This window comes from Marmota flaviventris, chromosome 1 (assembly GCF_047511675.1).
Source record: "Marmota flaviventris isolate mMarFla1 chromosome 1, mMarFla1.hap1, whole genome shotgun sequence".
Classification (NCBI taxonomy): Eukaryota; Metazoa; Chordata; class Mammalia; order Rodentia; family Sciuridae; genus Marmota; species Marmota flaviventris.
Window position 1 is genome coordinate 202,281,572 of NC_092498.1, and position 26,493 is coordinate 202,308,064.

The 26,493-nt window shown below is 41.7% G+C and overlaps 1 protein-coding gene across 6 annotated transcripts in view; it reads left to right on the forward strand.

Annotated features, from left to right (window-relative positions):
* The window catches only part of Lars2 (leucyl-tRNA synthetase 2, mitochondrial), a 139,573-nt gene that overhangs the window by 80,266 nt on the left and 32,814 nt on the right, over positions 1-26,493 (forward strand). For all 6 annotated transcript variants that reach the window (XR_011704029.1, XM_071600406.1, XM_027932564.3 and 3 more), the window contains 5 exons: positions 6,703-6,807; positions 10,027-10,142; positions 12,363-12,646; positions 15,380-15,478; positions 18,216-18,353. Coding sequence is in view for 5 of the 6 variants with exons in the window: in XM_071600406.1 (XP_071456507.1) it covers positions 6,703-6,807; positions 10,027-10,142; positions 12,363-12,646; positions 15,380-15,478; positions 18,216-18,353 (742 nt within the window). In the remaining variant the exon portion in view is untranslated. The remainder of the gene's footprint in view (positions 1-6,702; positions 6,808-10,026; positions 10,143-12,362; positions 12,647-15,379; positions 15,479-18,215; positions 18,354-26,493) is intronic.

Genomic DNA, 26,493 nt, shown 5'->3' on the forward strand with positions numbered 1-26,493 from the left:
CTTTTGAGTTAAAACTTCAGTATATGCTTATAAGCTCACTATAGCTTGCTCTCTCTCAGGTTTATTTTCTCTACTTACTGAAAAGAAAAATTGGATTCCTTTCAACTGTTTAGTTTAAATGGAAAACTCATAGATAGTTTCTACCCTCCTAAGCAATTCGAGCTTCCTTGAGGGCTATGATGGTTGAATAATATCCAGAATTGAAAAACAAAACTATAAATGTCTGGTCCTTACATTTTTTCTTATGGTTCATTTGGGGATGCAAATTAAAATGAGGTAATTTTAATAGGAGATTAATGGGCTAATAAATTATAGAAGATGGAGTTCCTGAGATGAAAGACATTATAAATTAAAAACATTTCCATATGTAAAAACATTGAGAAATCACTTTAATATATGCTCAGAACAGTGTTTTCATGACCACTTGGGCATTGGCACACCTGACTAGCCTGGCCGTTCCATTTTGGTAAATTTAGTGCCAAGTGTAGTGTCTCATTTGGCATGGCTCATAAGCTGATTTTTTCCCTATTTTTAATTGTCTCTGAAATCATTCCAAATGGAACATTATACTTGGCACTAAATCTTTCCAGTTCTAATTTTCAGAGTGGAAATATTCTTTTTGTAGATGTCAATTTATTCAAAGTCTCTAGATTAATTTGTACAGCAAGACCCTGGATTTTGTCATGTGACTCTCTAGTCACCTAAAGCCAGTGTGGAGCATCTAATATAATGCAGTTTTCCCAAAAGGTAAATTAAATGACCCTAGGAATAAGGACTTAGCCTCCTCTGGCCTTTAGGATTACTTTTTAACCATGAATGTTGTATCACTGCAGTCACTTAGTATTACTGGTTGGCTTGTTTTTTCCTTGAATGTCAGGTTTTAAGGGTGACTAGTGTTAAAGCAGTGACCACTGAGGGTCGTAGCAGCACACAGTTGTTTTGAACTTATCACCGCAGGAGTTTAAATTCTCAAATATCAGTTCCTGCTGTTGTTGGATGGGTTTCTATATATTATCTCTTTGTTTGCAACAAGATGACCAAATATCGGTCCCAGATCAATCCTTATGACCTAAGGAGAGTCACATAACATAACTTGTGAGTTTAGCATTCTCACAGAGCAAGTGATGGGGCTGTCAGGCATGGTGGTCTTGGAGGGTCTTTGGGAAGAGAAGGATCCCTGAGAGGCTGTGAGGAGGAGGGTGACACTCATGGACATGGTGATGCTAAAGTGGCAGGGTGGAAGCAGGCAGACCAGCTTATCCCATTAGTGATGGGAAGAGGTGGTGAAGACCACGGAGCCCCGAGAGTCAGAAGGGAGAGGAGGGACCAGCTCTGAGAAGTGTTTGGAAGGCAGCAAGGGTGAAGCATCCTGGGAAATTCCCTGATTGCTGGCCTGGATGATGGGTTGTCAAATGTTATTGACTAAATGTAGAGTTTTCTGCTTAGCAAATTTGGCACAGATTCCTTTAAGAGAGGAATTACATACCCTGTTTCCCTAGAGTTCTTAGAATTTAGTTTATTTCTACAATCACTGACATTGCCTCCTTCTTGGTGGACCACCTCTGACTTGAGTCTTAAGATGTCAACTCTGACTGTGTAGTCACCAGAAAAACATCAATAGGGAATTGTCATCAGAGCTCTAGAAGCTGTTCTATCTTCTCCAGTAATCATTTCTGTCCAGACCCTGGGACTCTGGGAGTCACACATTTCAGCTCTGACTCACAGACTGTCTACATGGTGCTTTTTTGTTTTGTTTTGTTTTCCTCCAAAGGGTAAATGAGGTCTCCTTAAAGGGTAACTCAGAACCCTGCTGTTATCAACATATTGGAAAGCAAGAACCTCCCTAGGAAGCCCCTAGATCATTAAATAATTCATTGTTCACTATCATTTGCCCTGTCTCCATAATCTCAGCCTGGGGGGTGGCACAAAAGGGTGAGAAACAGATCCATATTCTCAGGGCAATAGTTTTGTTTGGGTTTTTGTTGTTGTTGTTATTGTTGTTTTAGTTGTCAATGGACCTTTATTTCATTTATTGATATGTGGTGCTAAGGATCGAACCCAGTGCCTCTCACATGCTAGGCAAGCTTTCTACCACTGAGTCACAACTCCAGCCCCAGTGGTTTGGTTTTTATCCACTTTTTCTGGCATATTCTTTCAGCACATCTTAATAGATGTTCTATAGAGAGGAAAGCTTCTGTGCTCCAGAAATCTGGAATAAACCAAAATATTCAGGTCTCTTTGCTCCTGGCTTGAAACCTTTGCTGTGCTGTTATGCACTGTGAATGTCCAAGGGAGGAGATCTTCTGTGACATTTGTCACCTTCACTGAGCCACAGAGCCCCATTGCCACAGAGCATCCCTGAGAAGTGGTTGCATGAATGCTGCTCTGGTGAACACCAGATGAAAATCATGTGTCTGTTTTCTCCCAAGGGCAGGAGAGACCTGCCTTCTTCACAGAGGGCACCCTGAGAGCAGAGGGCACCTTTGGGCCTGGAATGTTTCCTTTGTAATTACTAAAATATTCAACTGTTTTCTCACTGCTCTGTGAGATGGTTCTTTGGGTTTCTCCATGACTCTCTTAGATTCCTGCCTCATGATACCAGCACAAGATTTAGGAGAAATGTGGAGAACGCAAGACCTAGTCAGGAATTTCAGATTTTAGTTTCTTTTATAAGAAATAAATTTTGACCAGGTACAGAATGCAAGTTGATATTATTGTACATTCAGTGCAAACCTATTTAAATATTTAGGTTTAAAGACCAATTTTTCCCCTAATTGAAAAACTGGCATAACTAAACTTTAATATGGAATGGAAAATCCAACCCTTTAATGCAATTCTCTACGTTTTTTAGCATATTAAAAATTTCCGGGCTGGGGATGTGGGCTCAAGCAGTAGTGCGCTCGCCTGGCATGCGCAGGGCGCTGGGTTCGATCCTTAGCACCACATAAAAATAAAATAAAGATGTTGTGTCCACTGAAAACTAAAAAATAAAAAAAAATTTCCCTTATAACAAGCTTATTTAAATAAAATTAACAAACATACAAGTCATCCACTCGATATTCAGTGGATATGATTCAGTGGTTTTTAGAATAGGCACAGAGTTGTGCAACCATCACCACAATCAATTTTAGAACATTTTCATCATCCCCAGAAGAAATCCCATATCCTTTTAGCAGTCACACACCCTTATTCCTTCCTAATTCCAGCCCTAGGCTTTCTGTCTCCATTTATTTGCCTATTTGGGACATTTCATGTAAGTGGAATCATATGACATTTCTCCTTTATGTCTGACTTCTTTTCATTTATCATAATGTTTTCCGGGTTCTTCCTTGTGTAGAATGTGCTTCATTCTTTCTTTCTTTCTTTATTGGTGGGCGGGTGTTCACTGGGGATTTTAACCCTGGGGGTGCTTTAGCACTGAGCCATATCCCCAGCCTTTTTTTTTTTTTTTTGAGACAGGGTATCACTAAGTTGCTTAGGGCCTCGCTAAGTTACTGAGGTTGGTCTCAACTTTGCAATCCTCCTGCATCAGCCTCCCCAGTTGCTGGGATTATAGGCATCTGCCACCACACTGGGCTCATTGTTTTTCTTATTTCCAATATGGATACTCCAGCATATGGCTATTCCTCATTTTATTTAATCACCCATTAATTGATGGACATTTGGGTTATTTCCACTTTTTTACTATTATGAATAATACTGCTGTGAACAGTCATATAGATTTTTGTGTGGGCATGTATTTTTATTTCCTTGAGTATATACCTGGGAGTGGAATTGTGAGGTCATTTAGGAACTATTTGAGGAACTCCAAGACTGTTTCCAAAGCAGCTTCAAACACCAGCTGTGTGTGAGCATTCTAGTTCCCCCATACCCTTGCCAACATTTGCTGTCATCTGTGTTTTTGATTATGATCATCCTAGTAGGTGTCAAGTGCTGTCTCATTGTGGTTTGGGTTTGCATTTCCTTGATGGCTAGTATCATCAGGAATCTTTTCATTTATTAATTGGCCATTTATATGTCCTCTTTAAAGAAATGTCTTTTCAGATTTGACACCTTTCAATAATTCTTTACATATTCTAGACATAGTCCCTTATCAGATATGTAACTTTCAAAAGTGTTCTCCAGTAATAGAGTTGTCATTTCATTTTCTTGATGGTGCCCTTGGAAGCATAAAAGTTTAATGAAATCCAATTTATATATTTTTTTCTCTTATTGATTTTTTTGCTTTGGATTTTAAAGCTAAAAAATAATTTTACATGTATGCTTTCTTTGAAGAATTGTAGTTTTACTTTCTTACTTTATTTATTTGTTTGTTTGTTTGTTTATTTATTTTTGGTGGTGCTGGAGATTGAAGCCAGGCCTTGTTGTGCATGTGAGGCGAGCAGTCTACCAACCCCAGCTTGATGAATTGTAATTTTTGATCTTACATTAGGTCTTTAATCCCAGTGGCATGAGGTTGGGGTCTGGCTTCAGCATGACATGAAGCTGGAGTGAGTTTGACAAGTCCACTGGGTGAGGTGATCAGCCCAGCGCTCTTTCTGTCATCTTCTTTGCCCTTCAAGGGTTTTCCAAGGTGCTCTACACTTCCTCGTTCCAGGAAGTAGGCAGGGACCTAACTTGATGAGAAGGACATGCCCCTTTCCTTTGACGGCATGACCCAGAAGTTACTTCTGCACATACCCAAATGGCCACAGCTCATTGCAAAAGAGGTGGGCCACTGCAGCCATTGCTGTGCAGCCTCAAGTCCAACTATATATTCTATTGCTGACCCAGAAGAGGAGGCAGATACAGGTAGACTGTGTCCCACACTCTTCCCTGCATCGGTCTCCATATCTGAATAACACACTTCTCCTGCTGTATATCTCTGCACCAATTCTAGGTGTTACTTAGGTACTTTTACTCTTACCCCCCAGCTTCCTAATAACATTTTATCATAATGGCACAAGTAGCCAATATACATCTCATCTTTGAGAAGGGATGACAGGTAATCAGAAATAGGAGTCTCCACTTTGAGAAATGAGTCAGTACTGACCAGCAGGTGCCTCACCCCCATCTCATCTTTACCATCACTGCTGGGACCTCCTCTTCGGAACCGGTTTAGGTCACATGTCACTATGTCTACTATACCCCATGCTTCCTGACATGCAAAGTGAAAGAATTAAAAGTGGTCTTGATGCCTACAGAATCTATCTTTACCTCTTTCAAATATAAATCCTTATTCCTGGACTGGTGGATTTTTTTTTTTTTTGCGGGGGTGGGGGTGGGGGGGTGGGATACTGGGGATTAAAGCCAGAAACTATCACTGAGCTACATCCCCAGTCCTTTTTACTTTTCATTTTGAGCATGGTCTGGGTAAAGTTGCCAAGGCTAGTCTCAATCTTGCAATCCTCCTGCCTCAGCCTCCCAACTCACTGGGATTGCACCTAGCTTTTGGCTTATTTTAGTTTGGAGGTTTATATCTTTGAACTACATGAAGTCTTAAAAGTGTAAGTCTCCGTATCCATCAATTATAACTGCTGCTAATTGATTATGTTGTTAAATAAATTCAGCTGAACCCATCCATTATTTGTTTAACATTTCTCATCCCTTCTTCCTTTGGGACTTTATTTAGGTCTTTATGCTTCTAAATCTACACATCGTCAGTAAAGACGTAAGCTTATATGGCTTGTCTCCCTGTTGTGGGAGTTGTAATAAGCTTCATTTAAAATGATACAAAGTTTGAATAAATCTAAATTAAGTGTTCTATTAGACCACATAAATCATTCACAACTGAGCCAACTATATTATGATTGCATTTTCCTTCTTTCTGTTTTTCCTGATATTCATAATGTCCCTTTTTTTTCCCCCATTTGCTTTGTGGTTTTTGAATTTCTGGCTGAGTCTTCCTGACACCACTTGAACTCCTCTCAATACAGTTTTCTGTGAACAACCTTCCGTATAATTATTAATATATATTAATAATTATATATTATAATATATATTATGATTATAATATATATTATAATATATATAATATCAATATATATTATAATTCCATATAATAATTATTGATTTCCTTATCTTCCTGAAAATGTGTCCCAGGGCTCTGTCTCCTGCTTAGACCTAACCTGGTCCCTCTCCAGGCCACTACTGTACTTCTGTCCTTCTAAGCCCTTCCCTCTGTCTTCATGCTATGAACGTCTCTGTTTCTTGGGTCCTGTGTCTGCTCTTTTTCTTCATCCTCCCGTATCTTCTAAGAAAAGAGTCCTGGCAAGGAGCTATTTTGCCTTAGCATTTCTGGAAGCCTCTCCCCCTTTCTTCTCAGTCATTCTCTCTACCTTATTCGTGACCATCTTCATGTGTTATCGTCTGGGGTTTCGGGTGTCTCCTGCTTTCATTAGAGATAGATTTTGTGTTTATTCTGTACGTTGGAGATAGTTTTCAGAGGGAAAAGACAGGAGTGAGAACGTCTTTACTCCACCATCTGGAAACCAGATGCTGTCACTGCTTTCCTTAGGAGCAGGAGGAACATTTCTCATGAGCCTGTTTAATCTTTTGGTTTTCCACTCGTGTGAATTATCTATGAATACCCTTCAAAGGACACGTTCTTTAACAATTAGTACCAAGCACAGAAGAGCTCTTGCTTGCTTCTCTCACATGCCTCCTCTGAGATTCAGGTGGTTGGTGTCACAGTTGACTAGCGCACAGTGTTCTCATTTTCAGATTGCCTCACGACCGTCACAGCTGTCAACATGCTCTCCCAGCAGGAGGTCCCTGTCGTGATTGCGGCCCGAGCTAACTTTGAAGGCTCTCTGGATTCAAAAATAGGTAAGCAGCTATTAAAATGTCATCATAATAATATATTTCACAGGTTTAAGATCAAGGTACTTGCCTATTGCTGTTACTTGAAAGAGCTGTCAAGTCCAAGACTCTTCATAAAATGAGTACTTTTTTTTTCCTGCTTTTTTTTGGCAGTGCTAGAACTGAAGCCAGGGCCTCCTGCATGCTAGGCATATACATGTATATGTGTGCTCTACCATGAGCTACATCCCCAGCCCCTTACTTTTTCATTTAATCATTCCTTATTTAAGAACTATATATTAAAAACATAAGTATATCACAACTGGCCAGTTGCTGTTGAGAATAATAAAAAAAAATGTCTGGCCCATGGATCAAGAGTTAGTTGGTGAGACTTAGGCATATGATGCAAGGAACAATACAACTCAGATGGAAATCCAGTTCAAAACTGGTAGAATCGTCAGCAGGTGATGAGATGGGGGTTCCAAGCACACATGATCAACGTGGGCTGGGCTTTTGGTGAAGGCTTTGTGGAGGAGGTGAACTTGAGCTATTCAAGAAAGAATTGTGAAACAGCAGCAAAATTGGAGGCATATTTAGAACTGCAAATTGGATGTCCTTGGCAGCCTTACTCATTCGTGAGTGTTCTAAACTATCACCATGTAACAGGAAGTCTGGGAATGAGCAAAGGACAGGAATCTAAAGACAGCTCTGTCCAAAATCATCTTTCTTTAGGGCAGGCTGCGCATCTCTCTTCCACAGTAGATTCTAGCCGGTCTCCAAAATGCCAAAACCTTCAGAGACAATTATTTCCCTCTGTTTTCCTAGCAGAAGAAATAGTGTTTCTTATTAAAATCACATTTCCCCCCTATAATGCCCAGGTGGGTTTTTGATGAAGTGGTTTGAAGGGACATCAAAGCAGAAAAGCAATACTAAGCCATCTGGGTCATCCTCTTCTGACCACTTGAGCCTAGAAAGTGTGCGTTGGTCAAGGAAATACCTCCATTACCTGAAGCATTTTATAATCTAAAAATTCATAATATGACCAGCCAGGACAAATATTAAAGGAAGCTCTTGTGAATATGACTATTTGGCATTTTCTTGTTTGTTTGTTGGGTATTTTGAGTTAGATCACTTGATACAATGTGGGGAGCTCTAAAGAAAAAAAATAGATTTTTTTTTTTTAGATGTGCATGGAAAATTGTTTTTCCTATTGTCCTGATTTCCCACAGTTACGTAATTATCATTTTCTAAATTATTGCTTCTTGCCCTCTAAGAAAGACAGAAGCAAAAATAAATAAGAGATAAGTGACATTTTTGCCATCTCACCTGCACTGTTGCAAGCAATTCACATTCTACTGAGTTTCATAGAACCAACACCAGGTCCCAGATCATTCTTTATATGGCCAAATAAGTTTTGTGGTCACAGTGTCTCCTTTCTTTTTTTTTTATTATTAGTTGTTCAAAACATTACAAAGCTCTTGACATATCATATTTCATACATTTGATTCAAGTGGATTATGAACTCCCATTTTTACCCCGTATACAGATTGAAGAATCACATCGGTTACACATCCACGTTTTTACATTCTGTCATACTAGTGTCTGTTGTATTCTGCTCCCCTTCCTATCCCCTTCCTATCCCCCACAGTGTCTCCTTTCGAACATCAATCCTTCTAACTCCTACTCGTACACATTAGAATGTAGTAAATGACTTGTTTCCTTCCTTGACCATGAATACTTTAATTTATTTATACTGGAGGTTGAACCCAGGGGTTGTCTGCCAGTGAGCTACATCCCCAGCCCTTTTTTTGTTTTGAAACTAGATATTGCTAAGTTGCCAAGGCTGGTTTCAAATTTTTAATCCTCCTGCCTCAGCCTCCCAGGTAGCTGGAATGACAGAAATACACCACCACATCGGGCCCATGAACACTTTTTGATAATATTTATTGCTTACCATTTATTTTAGCCCTTCAGGTCACCCAACATTATTCACTTTCTTAGGTGCTTTCTGTCATAATCCCATCTGGAACAACACAGAATTTTCCATCCTATCACAAAGCCTTCTATGATTCCAAGGAGAATCATGAAAAAAATCATTCCTTCCAACTTGTCTCCCAATCATTAAATCACCCTTCTAGGACAATGTTCTGGAGAAGATTTTCCAAGATCTTACTCAGCCTTCTGCTCATTACCCTCACTTTTCAACATAAAATGTTGAATCCACAAATATGGCAGCAGTTTCAACAGATAGCTCTACAGCAGGGGTTCTCAACCAGGGGCTCTGCCATCAGGAGACCTTTGGTACTTTGGTAGACTGTCCCAACTGCCAGTGCTACTAGTAAGAGCCAGGGATGCTGCTCACCATCCCAGAATGGACAGAACAGCCCCCACATCAGAGAGTCCATAATGCCAGCAGTCCAGAGGTTGAGCAAATCTATGCCTGCAGAATCAATAACTAGGAAAACCTGTTCAGCAAAGCAGCAGGCCTTGGCCCCTCTGCTGAGTGAATTCTTTATGCTCAACTTGTTTCCTCAACGATGTATGTGAGTGAAAAAATGCATTCAGAATGTACTATTGGGCTGGGGATGTGGCTCAAGCAGTAGCGCGCTCGCCTGGTGTGCGTGCGGCCCGGGTTCGATCCTCAGCACCACATACAAAACAAAGATGTTGTGTCCGCCAACATCTTTGTTTTGTATAAAACTAAAAAATAAATATTAAAAAAAAATTCTCTGTCTCTCTCTCTCCCTCTTTCACTCTCTCTTTAAAAAAAAAAAAAAAAAAAAGAATGTACTATTGCCTTCAGGAACAAAACACAGCTTTCAGCTTCCTGAGTGGATTTTTGTGGGGTTCTAGGAAATGCTGAAGAAGTCATCTGTACTTACCAACAAAAAACTCAGTATCCTTTGTCACTGAGGGAATTTGAAGAAAAGGTTTCCCTAAATGCTCATGTCATGTTTCATTGACCAAAAAAATAATAATAATAATAATAATAATGTATATTTTAAGATGTACATTATTTTTTAAAAAGAAACTAAGCAAAGGAAAATAAAACCAACATGGTAAACTGATCATATTAGGGTATTAGAGTGTGTTCCATTCTCCCAGTGAATCTGATGCAATTTTACGACTTCTAAATTAAATGAGATCGTCTCCTTTAAGAAGCTAAATCCAGATGTTGAAACCATCAATTATTTTGTGATTTGGGTGCTTGCAAAAAAGGTGTTCTGTTTCTCCCCCTCTGAATAGGAATTCCCAGCACAAGCTTGGAGGACACCAGCTTAGCCCAAACCCTGGGCCTGGCCTACTCTGCAGTCATTGAAACTTTGCCAGATGGCACAGAGAGACTGAGCAACTCTGCTGAGGTTGGTGCCCCATGGCATGTACCTATGGACCTTCTTCTAAAATCCTGACCTTGACCTGACCTAGAGTTCTGTGAGACATTTTTCCTTCAGGTGCAAATTATAATCTGCCCTTTCAATTATCCTTGCACCTAACTGTCTTGCACCCTTGTTTCTCTATGAAAACAAAACACTTATTCTTCATCAAGATCTAGAAGTTTATAAGCTCTGAATCCATCCCAACCCTAGACTGCTGCTGCTGGTGGTGGTCCAGGGACTATATTTTTAAAATTACCAGCTTGGAACTTTGTTACTCAAAGTCTGGTCCCTGGCCCAGTATCATTGGCATTACTTGTTAGAAATGTGGATACTGGGACCCCACCCTAGTCAAGTAAGATCTTTGTGTGATTTTTATGCACACTAAAGTTACAGAGTACTGGCTTAGAGCACTCTGCATTAAACTAGACTGCACACTAGAAACACCTGAAATACTTAGGTCCCACCCCAGAGATTCTGATGTAATGACTATTGATGATGAGGGTGTGAATTGGACATCAAGAGTGTTCAGAGATCCCCAAGTGATTCTTCTGTGAGGCAGAATCTGGGAACTACTGGCCTAACATGGTGATTCCACATCTGGTCATGTCTCTGAATCACTGGGGAGGTGCTTACTGGCCCCACCCAGGGTGATCCTGATCCAATTAGACCTAAAGATTCAGCTTTTACAGGTTTGGGACCACTGTCTATCGGTTGTTTTATTTTTCTATAAATAAGAGAATTGTGACCAGGTTTTTCTTTTTCCTTTATAAGGAGTGACAGCATTTTCTGACCTCATATTTGTATTTTCACTTCATAAATTGCATCTCCAGACATGACTCACACTCTAAAATCGTGAACCTTTATTTAGACCTTATTGAGCGGGCCCCCTGGAGGTGGAACAGAGCCAGCTAAGGAGTTGTAAGGGACCTGGGCTAACGCTCTGCATTAGGGCACGAGAGAGGATATCCATGGCCAAAATGAGGCTTCACTGCCCAGAGAAATATCCACTCCTTAATAAAGACTCTGAGTGTTAGTTATACTCCTCGGCTTCTTTCACATAGCTTCAGATGGCCTGTTGAATCCTCTCCTGGCTCTAGGCTAAATAGCTGGGATAGAGGAATTTCTCCAATGAATAGAAAGAGAATGGATGGTCAAAAGCCATTTCCTCCGCGAGCTTCTGGATCATAAAGATAGTGGTGCGTGGAGAGACAGACTTTCAAGAAAGCTTTTAAAAGTGCATCATAACTATATGGTAACAGGAGGATGGAGCTTAGTTAGAGACTGTCCCCAGGCGCAGGTACTTTAGACAACACATCAAACTGCTAAAAAAAAGCACTGCTCTTGGTCAACATGGCTGTATTTTCTTACTCTTTGTGTCTCATGACTATGAGCTCCTTGAGAACATAGACAGACCGTATTTATCTTTGTGCCAAGGCCTAGCATAAGCCCAACACATAGTAGGTACACATTATGCCTTCACTGAACCAATTCCAGGGCAACAGTCTGGTTGTTCACAAATCCCACTGGCTCACTTTGTACAATTAATTTGGCTCTCTGAAAAGGATCAGTAAAAAGAGAATTTCTCTTTTGTACTATTCCTGTTCAGCCCTGCTCTCTGTGAAATTGGAGCATTTAAATATAAAAGGTGTGATCTGTGTCTTTAAGCCATGGTACGGATTGTCTTTATAATATTGCCTTTATAATTCCTTCTCTGGATATCTTTTCCTCTAACAGGGGATGGGTCATTAAAAATACATATCATGCAATTCTTCACTGGCAGCAAAATGCTGATATTTGATTATCCCTATAGGTATCACAGGGTTCTAGAATAAGGAGAGCCACAGAACCAGGGCTAACTTACCAACCGGATATAGACAGTATACATAGTGCCCAGGCCCATAGTACTTTAAGAGGGTTTTTAAGTTCTTTTAAAATTTAAAGAGAAAAAAATGAACTTTTTAGTGTCAAAAATTATACTTGTCTTTATATCAAAGCAGTCATAAAATATAATTTTTGATATTATCTTAAGGAGGAAGGGACCCACAAGGCAAAAGCACTTGGAGCTCAAGAGAGTCCAAATGCGACCCTGCATAGAACCGATCCCTTGGGAGAAACACACGTAAACACAACAGTATGGGGTGGCAGTGTGGGGGTGGTACCTTGTCTTACGCAGAGAAGATCAGCCATCTCTCCTTTGCCTCTCAGTTCACAGGTATGACCCGGCAGGATGCCTTCCTAGCCCTGACTCAGAAAGCCCGAGGGAAGAGAGTGGGTGGAGATGTGACAAGTGACAAACTGAAAGACTGGCTGATCTCACGGCAGCGGTACTGGGGCACGCCAATCCCCATTGTCCACTGTGCAGCCTGCGGCCCAATACCTGTACCCCTGGAGGACTTGCCCGTGACCTTGCCCAACATCACATCTTTCACCGGCAAAGGAGGCTCCCCACTAGCTGCAGCTTCGGAGTGGGTGAACTGCTCCTGCCCACGGTAAGGAGCCACTTCCTGCAGCGGTGACTGAGCCTGTGACCCCAGTACCCTGCAAAAGCCTCAGACCCCCTTCCTCTCTCCTGGTGCTAACTCAGCTCTCTTTTCCCATGACTTCCACTGCCTAGAAGGAATGCCACAGGTCTTTTGGGACCCTTGAGAGAAGGGTCTGGAATCTGGCTCAGTCACTGTGACGGGTGCCTTCCCCTCTCCTCTGAGTTTTTTTTTTTTTTTTTTTTTTTTCTTTTAGGTACTGGGGACTGAACTCAGGGGCACTCGACCACTGAGCCCCATCCCCAGTCCTATTTTGCATTTTATTTAGAGACAGGGTCTCACTGAGTTGCTTAGTGCCTCACTTTTGCTGGGGCTGGCTTAGAACTCGTGATCCTCCTGCCTCAGCCTCCTGAGCTGCTGGAATTACAGGTATGCACCACCACACCCGGCTCCTCTGAGCCTCTGGAAGTAGCCATGACATTTCAGATCTTTTCTAGAAACATCTGATCCAGGGAGTGGAAAAGCACAAGTTTTCATCATATTTGTAAAAAGGCCACTGTCTTCCATTTCATATTCCTGAGAGCTTGCTAGAGACGAGAGGATGTGTTCTCTCGTGTCTCTGGTTTCCTTTCAGTGCTGTGGCAGTGGAGATCTTATCAGCAGTGGCAGAGCAGGGGCGAAGCCACCAGTGTTCTCTAAGGCCCTGAAGCAGCTCTGATTTCCCCTCTCCCTTTCTGGAAGTGGATTGTTGTTCTGTCGGTTCACAGGGATGTCTCAAGTGTGATTTTGATGGTGCCGAATCAGCCGATTAAACAAATAAGTCACAGACATGAAGCTCCAGTGTTTTCCTCTTCCTTCTGTGGAGAAACCATTTTTCTTTGCTCCTGGATTATGATGGGGAGGTTTTAAAATAGTTTAGTCTTCTGCCAGAGGGGTGCTGAGTTCCTGGTGGCAATCAGGTGGCCACATGGAGCAGGTGAAAGGCTCAGGCTGAGGAATTAGTCAGTAATGGATTCAAGTCCTGGCTCTGTGTCTGAACTTGCTGTTTGGCCTCAGGAAAGTCACCTGACTTCCCACAGCTTCAGTTCCCTCCTCAGGAACTAGAGTAACCTCCTCCAAGGGCCATTCTGAGGACCAGAATGAACACAGGTGAGGCTACACAGAGGCACCTAGTGGGTGTTTTGTAGGTGAAGCCTGACAGTTGTCCTCTGGGGCCTCACCCAGGTGGTTCTGAAATTTGAAATGGAGCTGGTAGGGAGGAACATAAGAAGCCACAGGCCACCTTAGGGTGGAAATGTAGACTCCAAGCCAGGTGCGCGTCACATGTCTGTAATCCCAGCGGCTCAGGAGGCTGAGGAAGGAAGGTTGTGAGTTCAGAGCCAGCCTCAGAAAGTTGGTGAGGCCCTAAGCAACTTAGTGAGACCCTTTCTCAAAATATAAAAAGAGCTGGGGAGGACTGGAATTGTGGCTCAGTGGTAGAATGCTTGCCTGGAGTGTGTGAGGCCCTGGGTTCGATCCTCAGCACCACATATAAATAAATAAAAGATCCATTGACAACTAAAAAAAAAAAAAAGAAAAAGAAAAAGAAAAGGGCTGGGTTTTGGTTCAGTGGTTAAGCACCTCAGGGTTCAATCCGGGTACCAAAAACAAATGTGGACTCCAGAAGGAAAATAGCATACCCTCTTTGTTGATAAGCAGCGACCATGGGCTTCCCTGCCAGAGCCCTCAAGTCCCCTCTTGTGCTTGGCTTGACCAACGGCACCTCCTCTCAGTTTCCTAGAGGGAGTGGCTTCTGGAACCTGGCTCTCTTTTTAGTCCCACAGACTTGGAACCTTAAATTAAGTAGTGTAGCATATGGTCCTTGTAGGCCTTGGTGCTCCCCAGGCCCCTCCATTCCTAGAACAGGGGCTGCATTTTCTTTTCAACCCTTTACACTCCAAGGATCTCACTTCATTCTCTGTCTCCAACGCCAGGGATCTCTTCAGCTTGCAGTAAGGAGCCCACGGTAAGCAGTGGTATCCTTACAAATGTGTAGCAGCCAGCTCACTGCCAGGGGCTTCTGATTTAAGATGTTTGCCAATTTCTGTGGTATCATACTCCCACCAGAGCTAATTTCAAGTGACCAACTCAAAGTCACTTGTCATGGAGCTGAGAAGATATGCTGGTAATTGATTCCCACAAGCTGGTACCATTGGGCTCCAGCCAGCACTGCCCTTGGGCTTTCCAAGGTAATATATCTCCTCAGATTGTCCAGGTGGATTTCTGTATCTTTCACCCTGGAGCAGAAATAGAAAAAAAATCTCAAGTTCATTTTTCAGCACATCTCATTTCTTTTGGTTTTCAATTTCTCTTCGTGCATTGATTTGCTTCAGAACCATCATAAAGTAGGTGGTGGCTGAAGGCAGTCTTGACATGCCTGAAATAGAAGATAATGCACAAAAGAGACAATCCCATCTTGTCCTTTCAAATGATGAGATTTTGTACTGGGTTAAATTCAAGAGAAGTGAAGAATAAGGCTTTTAATTGTAGAAGATTGAAATTTTTATTCTATAAATTCCTTCAAAACATCATGTACTGTACAATCCAAAAAGAGAACCTTCTCTGAATTGTCTTTTTATGATGTGGCATTATTCTTATGACATTTTATATTCATACTCATTGTCATGACTTTCTCAAATGCTAGTAGAAGACTGCATTAAAATTTAAAGAGAAACCAACCGATGAACTTCATTTATTTCTTAGATGCCAGGGGACAGCCAAAAGAGAGACAGACACCATGGATACCTTTGTTGACTCTGCTTGGTACTACTTCCGATACACAGACCCTCAGAATGCTCACAGGTAATGCCCCTGCTCTGGTCAGCCTGGGTCCTCCAGCAAGAAATGGTCCTCCAAGATGAGGTTAGCTGCGCGAGAGGTTTGCTGGGGGAGACGCCTGTGCAGGCCAGAAGGGAGAGGAGCAGGGTAAGCAAGGAGAGCCCTTAGCTGCCATGCGGGTGACAGGTACCAAGGAGGAGCAGAAGGAGAGATAAGGGGAAGACCACAGTGCAGCCTTGAGAGCATCAAAGCTGCTGGGAAGTTCATCTCGGAGTCCCAGGCAGGCAGAAGTGGTTTTGCCCTAGTGCCTTCCTCTTGCCCTTGGGAGCAGCTGGGAGAGCAAGGGCTGGCATGAACACCAGAGTGACTGAAGGTTCAGCAGCCGATGCTGTTGGATAGCTGTGCTCCTAAAAGCAGGCTCTCTAGGACTGGGAGATGCTACTCAGCGGGTGAGCAGTTGCTTGGCATGTATGAGGCCCTGGGTTCCATTGCTAGTATCAAAACTCAAACAATCTCTCTTAGAGTGTGTTGAACTATTAAATAAGATTTTACACAGCCAAGTAAATCCCAAATACAAGACAAATAAAAGTCCAAAAGCAAAAGGTAGCGCTCTCATGATGCTTGCCTTGCAGGACACTGCATTTCTATGATGGTAAGAGTGCTGTGCTATGTATTTAACTAGAAATAATGATGTGACTATATAGGGAGGGTGGGGTGAGGAGTGTGAAAGAGCTAGGCAGCATCTCCTGTTATCACATATAGTCACTAGATAATTCAAAAGTATAAACATGGTTTTTTTAAAAAATAACTGCCAGAAGAAACAGCTAAGAATTAAAAGCAGCTAAGGGACATACCTGGGTGGGGACATTGGGACTGGACACCATTGTTCTTCTTGATTAACCTTTCAATACTATATGATTCTTCAGTTGTATTTATGTTTCTTTGCCAAAAGAAAGGAAGGGAGGGTGGAAGGGAAGAAGGAAGGAAGAAAAGAAAAAAGCGAAAATAAAAAAAAATATGAAGGGAAAGAGCATTTGGTAACTAGGCAAAAAAAAAAAGAATGGGAGCTGAACTATTCCAGAGCTCAGGAAAAAACGCAAATACTCTGCTTAAAAGGACCTTGCCAGATTGCTTTGGTCCATGGTAGAAATATTCTGGAACCCTAAACTTTACATAAAAAATGCCCTCTTATTGGTTGTAAAATACTATATTTCTGGAGAGATGGATGCTCCTGTCCTCCCCCACCATCATCCTGACCTGCAGAATTATGATTCTGTCATTTGAGTTCATTTCAGAAATGAGTAGGATCCAAAGTCAATAATGCCCTGCAAAGGTAGAAAGGTCACAGTGACTCCTGAGGCTGTGAGTCACCAGGGTGGCCCCATCTAACCCACAGAAGGGCTCCTCTCCTAGACCTTCCCCCTGGAAGGCATCTCATTTGGTAACATCTGGCTCAGAATGCAAGGAGGCAGGCTCTTCCCCTTCCCACCTTTACAGATGGCAGAGACTAAATTATAAGAGGGATCCTCGACTGGTACCTGGCCTTCATCCTGGGCCTTCAGAGCCCCTCTTTGGTGAAGAGCGCAATGCACTTCATTTCCCCCCCTGCTGTTGCTTTCTGCAGCCTCTGGCTTGAGCTCCCACTGGGATGGCTTCCTGGGTGGATCATAAATCCTCTCTACAGCTATTTTTGTCATTTCACACCTTAATTCTTCCCAAACAAGTTTTTGAACTAAATACCATCCTTTGCTTTCCCTTCTTTCCCCTCACCTGGATCAGCAGTTGGATTTCTGTAGGGAATCATTTTTCACAAAGGAAAAAATTATGTATTATTTTTTTTTAATTTACCAAATGCTGGCACAGTAACGGGAGGTGAGAGACTAAGCTACACTAAGATGCAAACGTGCACTGGTTGGCCAGACTTCCACCTGCCTGAGCTGGAGCCGCCACCTCCCTGCAGAGAAAGTACCTAGAGATGAGGGGAGAGAATTCACAAATATCTGAAACCATGGAGCACACATCTTCAAAAGGCAAAGGGCCACTTGATTGGCTGACCTCAAGAGAGGGGCCAGTGCCTCTCTTTCCCAAGGATCCCTGCTGAACAGAGGGAAATGGAGTTTCTCGTCTCCCCATGTCCACCAGGTCCAAGAGTCTGAGGAAGCCTGTCTTTCAGTGTCTGTGCTGTAATGGCACATGGTAGGTGAGAGTGTTATTGAGCTATTGACTACTTATCCTAAGTAGTCTTCATTGCATTCAGTAAGCCATGCACAGGCTCTTTCTGACTATTTTAAAGCTACTTTAAAAAATAAGGTTGAATTTTTGTTTTAAAATGAACATTTAGTAGCTGCATGTCAGTCTGCATCGTAAATGCCACATTGCCCTCTCTTGGTAAGAACTCAGAAATCTCCATTGTCTAATCATAATAAAAACTGAAATAAATCTAGATATTTAAACGTGCATTGTACTGAGATGCCTTTTTTTGTTGATATGTTTTTCTCTTATTCTCATTTTGTATGAAAATTGCATTTTTTAAAATATTTGTCACTAATGTCTTCCATAGCTGTTATTGTAAATTTTCTAAGTTAGCACTGATCTGATTTTTCCTCCCTTTATTACATAAGCTTTTCTCTTATTCTTAAAAGAAAATCTCTGTTTTTCCCTGCCCTGATTCATTTCAGGGCATATGCAAATTACAACGTTCTGTTTAATTTGTGCAGTGTGGTGAGCAGGTTTTTTAAATGCCCATTTCTCTTTCTTCCAGCCCTTTTAGCACAACACTAGCCGATTACTGGATGCCTGTGGATCTGTACATTGGAGGGAAGGAACATGCCGTCATGCACTTGTTCTACGCAAGATTCCTCAGTCATTTTTGTCATGATCAAAAAATGGTCAAACACAGGTGAGCATTTATACTCATTCTAAAAAGAATTCAGTTCACAAAGAGCAACTTGAAGCAGGTGTCTGAAGCAAGGTCAATGTATGTGGCAGAAAGATATTGTTTTTCAAGTGTACTCCAGAGGCCATTTAGCCTTAACAGTTTGAAGTGCAATATGTATAATATTGCTTAAGAGTACCGGTGTATGCACTGAGTGCTCACATGAATCTAGCCTTCAGTGCGTCTCTGCTTAAGTGAGTTAGGTAATTTGAGATTTTTACTTGTGAGGCAGAGAGAAGTGGGCCAGATGGTCCATGGCCTTTTCTAGCATCTCATATGAGGTCATGTTTATCATCTGAGGCCTCTGTACAAGCTCTGTTTCTAAGCTTGGCTGAATCCTGCCTTAATATTGCCACGCTGATAAGTGTATTATTGGAGTGGAAAATAGAGAATCACATTGTAAAGCACTGATAAATCCTTTCCCATTGGCCTATAAACTTCTTCATGTTCACAAGACATCAGTGTGCACTTTTTCCCCCATGAAATACATCATATATGTATAGGATGTATTTAGTATATCATATAATTGAAAAAATTATATTGACATCCATGTCCCATGGCTAGGTGTAAGAAGTAGAATCTAACCCAGGCACCCCTCTCCAGTCCCATTAGCGTTCTTCCCACACCCACTGCTCTTCCTCCAGGTAACACCCTGCATTTTTTATTTATTTTCTTGATTTTTCTTTGTAAACTTATCCCTACTGTATATATAGTTAAACAAAAGATATTGTTTGGTTTTTCCACATTTGAACTGTGTAGGATCGTATTTCACACATTCTGTATTGCTTTCCTGGCCCAACATTTTTTGAGAGTCGGTGTTGTTCTTTTTGGTTTGGTTTGGTTTGGTTTTTTTCAGAGTACTGGGATTGAACCCAGGGCTTCATGCATGCTAGGTGAGCACTGAGCTATATCCCCAGCCTTTCTGATTTTGAGACAGATTTGCACTAAGTTGCCCAGGTGGGCCTTAAACTTGTGATCCTCCTGCCTTAGCCTTCCTAGTTGGTGATTTTCATCAGAACAATAATCAGACTCTCTCGTCTCCCTTGCTGCTAGTAGTAGAAATCCTGGAACATCTTTTAGCATATTTTTTACTTACAGAAAAGAAAGGTGGTGGAGGGGTGGTGTCCTAGTATCTCCCAATCTAGTTTACCCATGACGACAATTTTAAAAAATGATCCATGCCTAAGATGAAAAGTTTTGCCTGCATAGGAACTGAACTTGGTCAAGTCTCCTTCCCTGCAGGCCACCCTTTACCCCTTTCTTCAACTTTTAAATTTATTTGATTTTATGCAGAAAAATATTTTCCTTATTTCCATCTGTATGCTTTCATTGATACACTCATTTTAAGTGTTACATGTCGCACATAGGTTTTTGCCTTTTGATTTAACAATATAGCTTGGTAGTCTTTCCAAATCAGCACATACGGATCTCCCATTCTTTTAAATTTATGCATAGTATGCCACAATTTATTTAGATAGTCCTCTACTTTTCTATTATTATTATCAAAAAAAAAAAAGTGACTTTTTTTTTTTTCTGTAGTACTGGGAATTGAACCCAGGGGTGCTATACCACTAAGCTACATCCACAACCCTTTTAATGCTTTATTTTATTTTAAGACAGGGTCTCACTAGGTTACCCAGGTTACCTTCAAACTTTTGATCCTCCTACCTCAACCTCCCAAACACTTGGGATTATAGACATGTACCACCATGCCCAGCCTGTGACTCTCTCTAGCTATATTCTTAGCAAGAATTGAGGAGCCTATCTCTAGGGTCAAATCCAAACACTGGGGTATCTTGGTTGAAAGCATACATGTTCTTTACTTTTTGTTGGATTAAAAAAAATATATTGCGGGCTGGGGATGTGGCTCAAGCGGTAGCACGCTTGCCTGGCATGCGTGCGGCCCAGGTTCGATCCTCTGCACCACATACAAGCAGATGTTGTGACCGCTGAAAACTAAAAAAATAAATATTAAAAATTCTCTCTCTCTCTCTCTCTCAAAAAAAAATGTTTTAAAAAAATTATTGCTATTAAAACCTCTGAGCCAGGCACGGTGGCACACGTGTGCAACCCTGATGACCCTGGAGGCTGAGGAGGGAGAATCACAAGTTCAAGGCCAGCCTCATCAACTTAGATCCTTAGCAACTGAGCAAGACCCTATCTCAAAATAAAAAATAGAAGGTACTAGATGTATAGCTCAGTGATAAAATGCCCCTGGGTTCAATCCCCAGTACTAAAAATAAATAAATAATTTTTTTAGAAAAAATAAAACCTCTGTAATACAGACAGAACTTCAAATTGATTATAGAAAAGTATATTGAAAGCTCCCTCCCCACTCACTGACTCTGCACTGCACACATGGATTAAGAGAAGTCATCTGTTCAGAAAACTAATTTAGAATATAAATTAAATGCTTAAACTAATTTTCTTCTCATTAGTCCCAGAGACCTCCATGTATAAAAATAAACTGATTTGCATCAGAAGGACACTAAACACATTAACAGCCCTGATCCTCAGGTAAACAAATTAGTTAAAATGTTTGCATTTAGGTTATAGAACCTACCAGTTGTGCTTGGCATTTCTTACATATAAAGTGAATTTACCTAAGTAAACATTACCCTTGAAGATGGGAATGGTGTCCTGGTCCTGTCACAGTCTCATGGACATTATACATTCATAGGATATGTTTGTTTAGTTTAATGCCTTGATGTAAACAGTTAAAGTTAATGTTCTATAGAAATGGCCTCCACAAGATAACAAGAATTGGATAGAGGTTCAGTTTGTTTGATGTTTGTTTTAGTACTGAGGATTGAACCCAGGGGTGCTATACCACTGAGCTAAATCCCCAGCCCTTTTTATTTTTTATTTTGAAACAGAATCTTGCTAATTGCCAAGGCTAGCCTTGAACTCGAAATCCTCCTGCCTTGGCCTCCCAAATTGCTGGGATTACACATGTGCCTGGCAATAGAGGTTCTGTTTAAAGATAAAATACAACACAAGAAATATTTCATTCTTGCATAGGTCTAGAAACAGAGACCATATGTAAGTGACTTCTGGCTCCTTAACAATAAGGCATATTTCTACCAGTTTCTGAATAATTATTTGTGGAAATAATCAATCAACCAATTATTTAGTGGTTAGCTATCCTAAGGTATAGCACACACAAGGTCTGAATTTCTTATGTATTTTTTTTATATGTTAAAGAGCTTTTTATATTTTTACTAGTGGATTATACATAATAGTGGGGTTCATTGTGGATTCATACATGCACATAATTTGCTCCAATTCATTCCCCAGACTTCTCTTTTCCCTCCCTTCCTTCCTCACCTCTTCCCTTTCCTCTCCTTCTTTGGTCTTCCTTCTGTTTATTTGCATACTCTTTGTGTGTGTGTGTGTTTGGTTGGTACTGGGGATTGAACTGAGGCACACTCAACCACTGAGCCACATCCCCAGGAATTTTTTTGTATTTTATTTAGAGACAGGGTCTCACCGAGTTGCTTAGGGCCTAGCTAAAGTGGTGAGTCTGGCTTTGAACTTGAGATATTCCTGCCTCAGCCTCCTGAGCTGCTGGGATTACAGGCATGCACCACTGAGCCCGGCTTATTTGCATATTCTTTTCATCGCTGCATTGTAATTATACATAAAGATGGAATTAATTGTGATATATTTATGCATGCATATAGCATAATTTGGTCAATTTTATTTCCGTTTTCCCCTTTCCTCCCTTCCTCCCTTCCTCCCTCCCCCGGATCCTCTAAACCCTACTGATTTTCCCTTCTATTCATGAAGTTTTAAAACCATAGTTGAGGAGGAAAAAAGCTTTGCTGCACTTGGATCTGATTCTGAAATACAGTTTCAGGTGTGGCTTTGTTTCTATCCAGATGGTTTTCTAATCTGAAAAGCTTCCGGGTACACCTAGAATTTGCTTTACCATCAGCTTTAAGGGACAGCTATATGATGTAAATAGAAATAGAGCTCTTCAGGTATTTGGGTTTTTAAGAATTCTTTTCTAGATGGTAAGATTCTGTTCCCTGTTCCCCTCCCTCAAGAGATTGGCTTTCAGTTCTCAAAAGGCCAATCTTTTGGAAGAAGGGACAGAAGGCTACTCTAACCCTTGCTCTGCCCTCCTGTGAGCATTCTTCCTGTTGAATCACATCAGGACAATGGCAGCCTCTGAAAACCATCCTGAGCATTACTTCTTTGTCAAAGGTGTTGGTAAAGCAGTGAGTCACAAGTAAGAGGAAAATCAGTACTTTCTGCTCGGAGTAATTCAGAATTTTTCAATTTGAATTTTTTGGTACTGGGGGTTGATCCCAGGGACACTTTACCACTGAGCTACACTCCCAGCCATTTTAATTTTTTATTTTGAGACAGACTCTCAAGAGACCCTGAGGCTAGCTTTGAATTTGGCAATCCTCCCACCTCAGCCCCCCAAATTGCTAGGATTATAGGTGAGGCCACTCCTGGCTCCAATTAGAATTTCTAAGAACCTCTAAACAACTTTATCAAGCTGGGCTGGAGGAAACATGAAGGCCTGTCAACCACATGTATGTTTATGAAACCCATAAAAGTCAGAATTTTTAAGTTTATTTCTGTGATCTTTTTGGTTAGCATTGTCATTTCAATAGGGACTTGAAACTGTAACTATTTCACTTCAATTTTACATTTCTTAGCCCTTGGCCCCTGTTTCAAGTAGTAACTCTGGACCAGTAACCAAGGATCTCTGTTCATGCTAAGCATGCTACTAATTAGCTATGTTGACAAGAGATCTGACTCGTTTGAGTCTCAGTGGCCTCATCTGTTATGAATTCAGTCATTTCTGAGCCCCCTTTTCTCTCTATGATTCTAATTATACATTTCGTTTCCTTTTTTTTTTTTTTTTTGATACTGAGGATTTAAACCAGGGGCACTTTAGCACTGAGCCATGTCCCTAGCCCACCTGCACCCCACACTTTTATTTTTGAGACCAGGTCTTGCTAAGTAGCTTAGGGCCTTGAACTTTCAATCCTCCTGTCTCCACCTTGTGAGCTGCTAGGATTACAGTCATGTGCACCACACCCAGCTAATTATAAATTTCTTCACATACAAAGAGCAAATGTTTGCACACATCAAATATTCCTTCTTATTTTCTAAAGAGCCCTGGACATTTCACCTGATAGTTATACACTTAGATTTGCAGCTGGAACTTCAGAACGTCTCCTACTACTCATATGAGGCTGGTTTCTGTGTTGGGTGTGCCACCCCACAAGACAGTAGGCAGGTATAGGTACTTTGGTGGTGTATGTGGAATACCATGAGTAAATAACCTGGAATTAACATCAACAGGAAATTCACAAAAGGAGATATACAGATGGTCAATAATCATTGTATAAAATGTTTCCCTCACTTGCAGTCAAAGAAATCCAAACTAGTTAGCAGTGAGATGCCATTTTCCATGGAGCAAAGAGGCTAAGACCAGAGCAATACTCTCCCAATATATAAAGTAAGAACCTTAAAGATATTCTTTTTTTTTTTTTTTTTTGGTACTATGGATTGAACCCAGAGGCGCTTAACCACCGAGAACATCTCCAGACCTTTTTATATTTTATCTAGAGATAGGATCTTGCTGAGTTGCTCAGTGCCTTACTAAGTTGCTGAGACTTGTTTTGAACTCAAGGTCCTCCTGCCTCAGCCTCTTGGACTGATGGGATTATAGGCATATGCCACCGTACCCGGCAATAAGATATTCATTTTGGACACACTAATTGCACTTCTAGAACTCTAGCCCAAGGAAATAATCAGAAATGCAAACTTGTGCACCAAAATGTCCTTGTACGTGTTGTTTCAAGTAGCTAAAAATGTGAATACAGCCTCAGTGCCCCAGAATGAGAGAAGGGATAAATTGACAATAGCCTACCTATGTGGAGGACTCTTATTCAACTCTTCAGAAATTAAATTACAAAGAATGTTTAAAAGCATGAAGAAATGTATCTGAAGCACAGAGAAGTGAAAAGAGCAAGATACAAAATTGTAGATAACAATGTGTTCATCTGCCTTTCTATATACATGCACAGTGACACACATCTGTTCACTTAACACAAGAGAAAAGATTAGAAAGAATTATGGCAATGCTGGTCATCTATGAGCAATGAACTTCTTAATGATTTTATTATTTTTTAATGTACTTCTGATTGTTCTCAGATTTTTTTACAATAATTTAGTAACTTTATGATTTTTCAAAAGCAGTCATTTGCAGATTGTGTTCTGCAGAAGGGAAATGAGGGAGCCCGGGGTTCTATTCCGGGCATGGGGCAGGCATGGGCTCTTGGCTTCCTTCACTTGGGCTAGTAGCACTGGGATGAGAGCCCCAGAAGGGGCACAGGGCAGCGGGAGTCCTTATCACAGTTCCTCTCACAGACCCAAGATGAGGGGGCCTTTCCTGTCTTTCCTCTGGACTCTTGCCTGTTCTTTTGTTGTTCTTCAATGCCACCCAGAGAGACACTGAATTCCCTGACCTGAAATTCTCCTTGCAACTTGCTGCCAACAGAGCGGTGGCCAGCAGAAACTGCTCCATGGGGAACAGCTGCTGGTGTTCCCTTTCTCTGATCACACCAGAACCAGGGCTCGTGACAAAAGGAGCGGGCAGAAGAGAGAGATGCTTTGCTGGGGTCTCAGCCTATTAATACGGTCTCCTTCTCTGCTCCTGGCTTCTCTGCAGTGATATTTTAAGAATGAGGGTGGCTAACTTAGAAACAGGCCTCACTGTGTGGACATAATGGCCCTAGGCACCAAGCAAGGGAGAAGAGGAAAGTCTGTGACTTGGACTGGCACGGGTCCGTGGCCCTCTGCTTTCTCCTTTCTAGCTCTACATAAGTAGCTGCCCAGCCAGGTCAGGAGAATGGGCAACAGGGTGCCCAGAGCTTCATAAGTGGGCAAATATCATCTCAGAGACTAGTTAGGGCTCTGCCATGTCCTGAGATTGTTTGAGCCACATCTTAATTGGAACATTCCTTGCAGATGATGATTTATACCACACTTAAGTAGCCTGGCAATCCATGCTGGGAATTTCCTTGTTTGTTCTAATAATGAGCAGCCCTCCCTCTCAGCTGCTCTCCTTCCTTCCTTCCTTCCTTCCTTCCTTCCTTCCTTCCTTCCTCTCCTCCTTCCTTCCTGTCTCATGAGACAAAGGTGGCCTTCAGTGCTCTGCAGGTATCAATTATAATTTCTGAATTCGCAGAGTCCTAGCTAAGCTGGAAATACTGACGATTCCATCACTTCTCCTCATTCTGTTGCACAGTGGGCTCAAACATCATCTCCCTCCAGGGCGGGCTTGAGGGAGTAAGAAGAACACTGACTCCAAAAAATCCTGGGCCTTCAGGGCAGAAGTCCCTCTGCCTTTGATGATCCTGGAGTCAGAAGCAGTTTGTTGGTGGTTTCAAGTTGCAGATTTTTCACTCTCTCATAAAGGTCCCTGCTGTGCAGTCTCTAAAATGAATGAATAACTCAACTGCTTATGTAAGTTTGTTCCTAGGTGCCATCTGTTGAGTGAGTAGATGAATGAACAAATGGGAAATACTACACTGGTTGTGAATTTGATCATGAATATAGTGCGGTGTGAGTGAGCTCTACTCCAGCAGGGCTGAGTTCCAAGTTCAGCAGTGCCCCTCATTCCCCTGCACCTCACACCCCCATGTTGCACCTAGCACCTCCATGTCCGACCTAGCACCCCATGTCACACCTAGCACCCCGTTGTCACACCCAGCGCCTCCATGTAGCACCTAGCACCTCCATGTCGCACCTTGTGCCTCCATGTACCTTCATGGAGATTCCCTTCCTCCTCCTTCTCTCAAGAGGACGATGGACAGGTCAGCCACATACAATAAAATTTAAAAACCACCCAATACAGTTCCAGGTATCACACTGGACACAAATACCAGAAAAGAGCAACTAATTCTAAGCAGGAAGTCCCAAGACACCTTACCAGTAGAGGTAGCATCGGAGCGGATCCTGGAAGATGGAGTTGAACTTGACAGATGGGTGGTATGGATAGCAGTTTGGGGAATAGTGTGAGTAAGGATGTGGACACATTGGAGGGAAATAGCGGAGAATGTTAAAAGGAAGGGGA